The sequence below is a fragment of the Solanum tuberosum genome, unplaced genomic scaffold, assembly GCF_000226075.1.
Source record: "Solanum tuberosum cultivar DM 1-3 516 R44 unplaced genomic scaffold, SolTub_3.0 scf00040, whole genome shotgun sequence".
In the NCBI taxonomy this organism is placed as follows: Eukaryota; Viridiplantae; Streptophyta; class Magnoliopsida; order Solanales; family Solanaceae; genus Solanum; species Solanum tuberosum.
Window position 1 is genome coordinate 2141271 of NW_006238964.1, and position 5375 is coordinate 2146645.

General features: G+C 33.2%; 2 protein-coding genes across 2 annotated transcripts in view; one reads left to right on the plus strand and one right to left on the minus strand.

The window, feature by feature from the left end:
* The first annotated feature begins 2273 nt into the window (after positions 1-2273).
* On the plus strand, positions 2274-3606 carry LOC102589624 (dynein light chain 1, cytoplasmic-like). The gene is made up of 2 exons (XM_006343012.2): positions 2274-2689; positions 3207-3606. The coding sequence occupies exons 1-2, from the start codon at positions 2552-2554 to the stop codon at positions 3351-3353; spliced, it is 285 nt and encodes a 94-aa protein (XP_006343074.1). The 5' UTR covers positions 2274-2551; the 3' UTR covers positions 3354-3606.
* LOC102589963 (hydroxyphenylpyruvate reductase-like) overlaps positions 3499-5375 on the minus strand; it is a 7704-nt gene continuing 5827 nt past the window's right edge. The window contains exon 3 of the mRNA XM_006343013.2: positions 3499-4712. Coding sequence (XP_006343075.1) covers positions 4243-4712 — 470 coding nt within the window. The 3' untranslated portion in view covers positions 3499-4242. The remainder of the gene's footprint in view (positions 4713-5375) is intronic.

The following is a 5375-nucleotide window of genomic DNA, read 5'->3' on the forward strand; positions in this document are numbered from 1 at the left end:
ACTATAATAGAATACTAGAAAAATTGATAAGTTCCTCGACATATAATCATTGATAAAAAATTAAATTATTATTTTCTTTTTAGAAAGTTTAAAAGTAACTTACTCACTATTTGTAATTAATTATTTTCAATGATTAATAAAAAATGCATATATCATGTACATGTTTCTATTATTATGACATGATTTTATATTGACTCTATTTTAAATTACTTTTCTATTATCGTTTGACACAAATTTAAGAATGTAAAGAATATTTTGAATCTTTTGAATTTGAAAAAAACATATATGCAAAATATACTAACATGTCATTTAATCTTATGATATTTTACATTTCATGTGAAATATTTTTAACTAATAAATTGTTAATATGAAAAATATATTAATATATCAATACAACATAAAAATAATAAAGAACAAATATGTAAAAATATTTCAATTATTTAATGTTTCATGAAATTAAATTAATCATAAGTTCATATATTGCCGCGCAACACGCGGGTACGTAATAAAAACAAAAAGAGTGTATATTGATGAATATAATTAATTGGAATATTAATAGTTCTAATAGTCGACTATCCATGTTTTTTTCCACTTTATCCGTGATGATTTGATTTCTCATCCTGTAGTCTTATTTTTCATTTGCTCTTTCTTACTCTCAATTTTGAAAAAAATAAATGAAGAAACAATAAACAGTAGGGGAATTTTTTTTTGTCTTTGGTATAAATTAAGATACAACGCACTTGGAATTTGCTGGCATTTGACGGATTGGGTTCTCTTAACTTTTTTCTTTTATTGGTAAATTAGGATTAGCATTGAAACAAAATAAATTGAATACTTCTTGCAATATTTGCCTAATTTAAAATAGAGTTGACATACGCAGAAGGACAAATTGAATAGTTCTCTTAACAGAAGAAGGTGACTAAAATTAGCAACAAAAAAAAAAAGTTATTGAGTGGGAATATTGTTCTGTGGAAGAAAGAAAATTGGAAAGTTTGAAGGATAAGTTTTACCAATGCTGAAACGTAAAATTAAGGAATTACAGTGATTGATTTAAATTGCTATAAAACAAAAAGGATTATTAAATTGAATAACTATTGTCTTAAAATAAAATTAATATAGCGCTTATAAATCACAACGTGGATATAAAACATAAAAAAAAATAAAAAATCACAACGTGGTATAATTTTTTATAAAAAAGAGGTACTTCTATTATTTAAATTAAAGCTCCAATTTTTTTATTTTATTACAATCATAGTTTAAAATCTTGTAACAGCATAATATGCGATCTTGTTTAAAAAAAAATAAATGATGATTCAGTCAGTATATAAAGAAAAAGATATGGAAATCACGATTAAGTTAGCATTTATTAATAGATTTTGGTTCGAAAATTTCATTGTCAAATACCTGATTGATATGAAATTTGTTTTGATATTAAATATTTTCAAGTCTTCAAAAACTAATTCTGCACACCTAAAATTTCAAAAATATCTAAAGAAAATATATGTCCAAGCATAACTACAACTCTACGAGTTTAAAAAATTTCAAAATTTTAAACTTCTAACTTCAGAATATCAGGACGAAACAAGATGTAAGGGTTGTCCTTATTACCAACATGGGTTGTGGTGCAGTTGTGATACTGTTTCACTCTTACACTCTATTTGGATCATTGTTACCTATTGTATTGTATTGTATCGTGTTACCATACCTACGATGTTTGTTTTGATTGTTACTTAAAATGTATTGTTAAATTTCGTTGTTACATAATAATGAAAACACTCATTTCATGGAACAACCGATTTGGTGTGTTCCCATTGTTACTTAATTTATTTTTCTAATTATATCCTTACATAATATTTCATAATACTTTTTTACCCGTTAACCTATATTATTTAATTCTAGTCAAACCTCTTATCCTAGAATAATTAAGAATATTTTAGTAAATTTATAAATTACAATACCAGTACAATAACAATAAAAATATTTTTAAACAACAACAAACAATATCGTCTAGCCAAATATTGTATCTATCATACAGTACAATACAATACAATACAATATAGTACATTATGAAATAATGAATTATAATAATCCAAACAGAGTGTAATTAAAATCTCAGGTTCAAGAGCTCTGGATATGAAAAAATTCATACACCTAATGAGCCCTATAGTGTGATCTAAATTTAATCGAGGCTGCTTCGGAGACTGTGTTTGTCCTTATCATCTTTTATCATTATCCAACTAGGGCATGACAAAGAGAGAGACTATTCAAAAAATAGAACAACGTTAAAATGTGTTTTAGGTGAGTAAGGAAGAAGACACGGTGGTATGTGTCAGCACCAAGATGCTTATAAAATATAGTCACCATTACAAACATTTGCTGAAAAAAGGGGTTTTGGAAAATCAATTCTAGTGTTCCTGTCTCTCGACTTTTCTTAGTCTTGCTTAGAGAAAGAGAAAGGGGAAGATTCATTCTTTCATATCTTAATTTTGAACTTTTAAACAACAAAAATAGTGTATAAATTGGGATCTTCTACTTCAGATCAATAGACAAAATGTTAGAAGGAAAAGGTGTGATTGAAGATACAGATATGCCAGTGAAGATGCAGATCCAGGCTATGCGTTGGGCTTCTCAAGCTTTGGATGTTTATGATGTTTTGCACTACAGATCCATTGCTGCTCATATTAAGAAGGTAAATCTGCGTGTCTTTGAACTGAATTGTGTGACCAATCTAAAAGTTTAAACTGTTTAGGGAATGTTATTTGTTTAAATTATATTCATACACCTTCCAGTCCAATCCTGGAAGTGCAGGCTGTTGATTGTTCTACATTCATATGAGTTGTTCTCCTTGTGAGATAGTGGTAAGGTCTGTGTATCCTCTAACTTGCCCAGACCACGGGGATTTCACCGGATTTGTTGTTGTTGTTGCCATTTTATCACATTATGAGTTAGTTTTTAGAATTGAATTAGGTCAAAGGTACATTTTCTTAGTATGCAAATGTTTTGACTGCAATTCATTAATCCATTTGTTATCAAAAAGAATTTTTATTCTTCACACGTGAGGGAAAAAAAGATATAATTAAGAGGGACAATCACACAGATTGAGACGTGAATGTTGTGGAAAATGGTTAAAAGATATAATAAAAAGTAGTAAATTTTTCGAGTTTTCATTCAATTTTTTATGAAAGTTTATTGGTATGCATATGCAGGAGTTTGACAAGAAATATGGGGGTGGCTGGCAGTGTGTGGTGGGATCAAAATTTGGATGTTTCTTCACTCATACTAAAGGAACATTTATCTATTTCACCTTGGAGACTCTTAACTTCCTCATCTTCAAAGGAGCCACTTCTACTTAATGAGCTTTTGATTGTGAAAACAGGACTTGTAATTACTCTTTAGCTTAAATTTTTCATTGCTATGACTTGTGGGAATTTGTAATTTTTTTAGCCAATTTCCGCATGCACCAGATGCAAGCTAGTAGTTTATATTGCACAAGTTAAATGAGATGAATATGGGCATATCTTGTTTCCCTTATTAAACTCATGCCCATTGTATCAAAGAGCTTTCTCAATACATATCAAGGAGAAATTTTTGAATCCTTAAAGAGGACAGAATTTGTCGCCACTTGGAATGAAAAGTTAGATTTCTGAAATATGAATTACACTGATTATATTATACTTCTAATAATGATGGTGTCTAGACCAACTTGCGCACACTTTGGGACCAATTGGCATGGTTCAGGTTCATTTATATTTTCCTCTTGAGGTGTTAGCAAGCACATCCATCTGTGGTGGATCCAAACCTGCTCTTTCTGAGAATCTGAAAACAACAGGTACAAGGGCTCAAGTTTTACATTACCTTGAACCAGTATGAGAACAAAATCATCTATACAAATCAACCTTTTCATTGGCATTTAGCAACAATAGACTCTTCAAACTACTGTTGGTTGTGTGTCAGATCCTCCAAAAGCCATCTAACACGAGTGTGACAACATTTTTGGATGTTCCAAGCAACATAGATTCATCACATACTTAGCATGTTACAAAACGACATATGAAAGTAGAAAAATCAATGATGACCAAGTCTGAGATCATCAGATTTTTTCTTTATAACCAAAAATAACCAAGTCTTTGCATGAATAGGATCCAAAACTCAAAAGGAGGGAGGCAACACGACTACATGAGGATTTCCCGGGGATCACCCATCCTAGTACTTCCACGATCATCAGACCTTTACCAGAAAGTCTCAAAGAACAGGAGTTAGTAATGGCTTGTTCGAAAAGTATGCCTCCAAGTTTGCAATGACAAGATCAGCCATTTCCTTACGGGTCTCCACAGTGCCTGCTGCAGTATGAGGTGATAGTACAACATTATCAAGACTAGCTAGTTGCGTAGGCACTTCCGGTTCATGTTCAAGACCATCAAGCCCTGCTCCTCCCAACCTGCCTTCTGCAAGAGCAGACACCAGCTCAGGTTCATCAATATGAGAACCCCTTGCAATGTTGATGACAACTCCATTTGGACCCAATGCATCTATAACTTCACGGTTGATGATGTGGTGAGTTTCATCAGTTAAGGCACAAGCAACGACAAGGATCTGGCAATTGGAGGCCAAGTCGATAACACGTGAATAATAAGTGTACGTTGACTCTGATTTTTGTGAACGTGAATGGTAACTGATTGAACATCCAAAAGCTTCAGCTCTCTTGGCAATTGCTGAACTGTCACGACCCGATTTCTCAAGTCATGATGGCACCTACTATAACCCACCAGTAGGTAAGCCAACCCATAACCCGGAACAACAAGTAATGGGTCTGAGGGTAGAAACTAAACAAGAGTAGGCAAATAATAATATAAACAGGCGGAAGCAAACCAAAAATATATATACAAATAAAGATCCCTCCCAGAACCTGGAAGTCACTAGTACAGAGCTACTAACAAAATGAGTACAAGTCCCAAAAGTGGACAACAGAGACTGGACTGTCTCGAAAGGTAAAAGACAAGTCTATATATACAGATGGAGACTGAAATAGTACAAAACGCCGTGTGCTCACCCCCGTCTCCGGATCAGACTGCTCCAAGCTCGATCAACGCTGGCTACTAGTGCCCGGACCTGCATCACGAAATAGATGCAGAGCGTAGCATGAGTACCAAAACAACCGGTACCCAGTAGGCATCATAGGCCGACTGAGCCAGATAAGCAAAAGTGAACTGAAATGCAAATAAAGGGTCACATCAAGTGCAAAGAGTAGTAAATGGGGGGGTATGTACACGAGCGTACAGGCAACAAAGACAAGCAATCTAACTAACTCCGCCGGGCTCCCATAAACCCGACGGGTACGCTCGTGCACAATAAAAGAAACCACCTGCACGGACCCC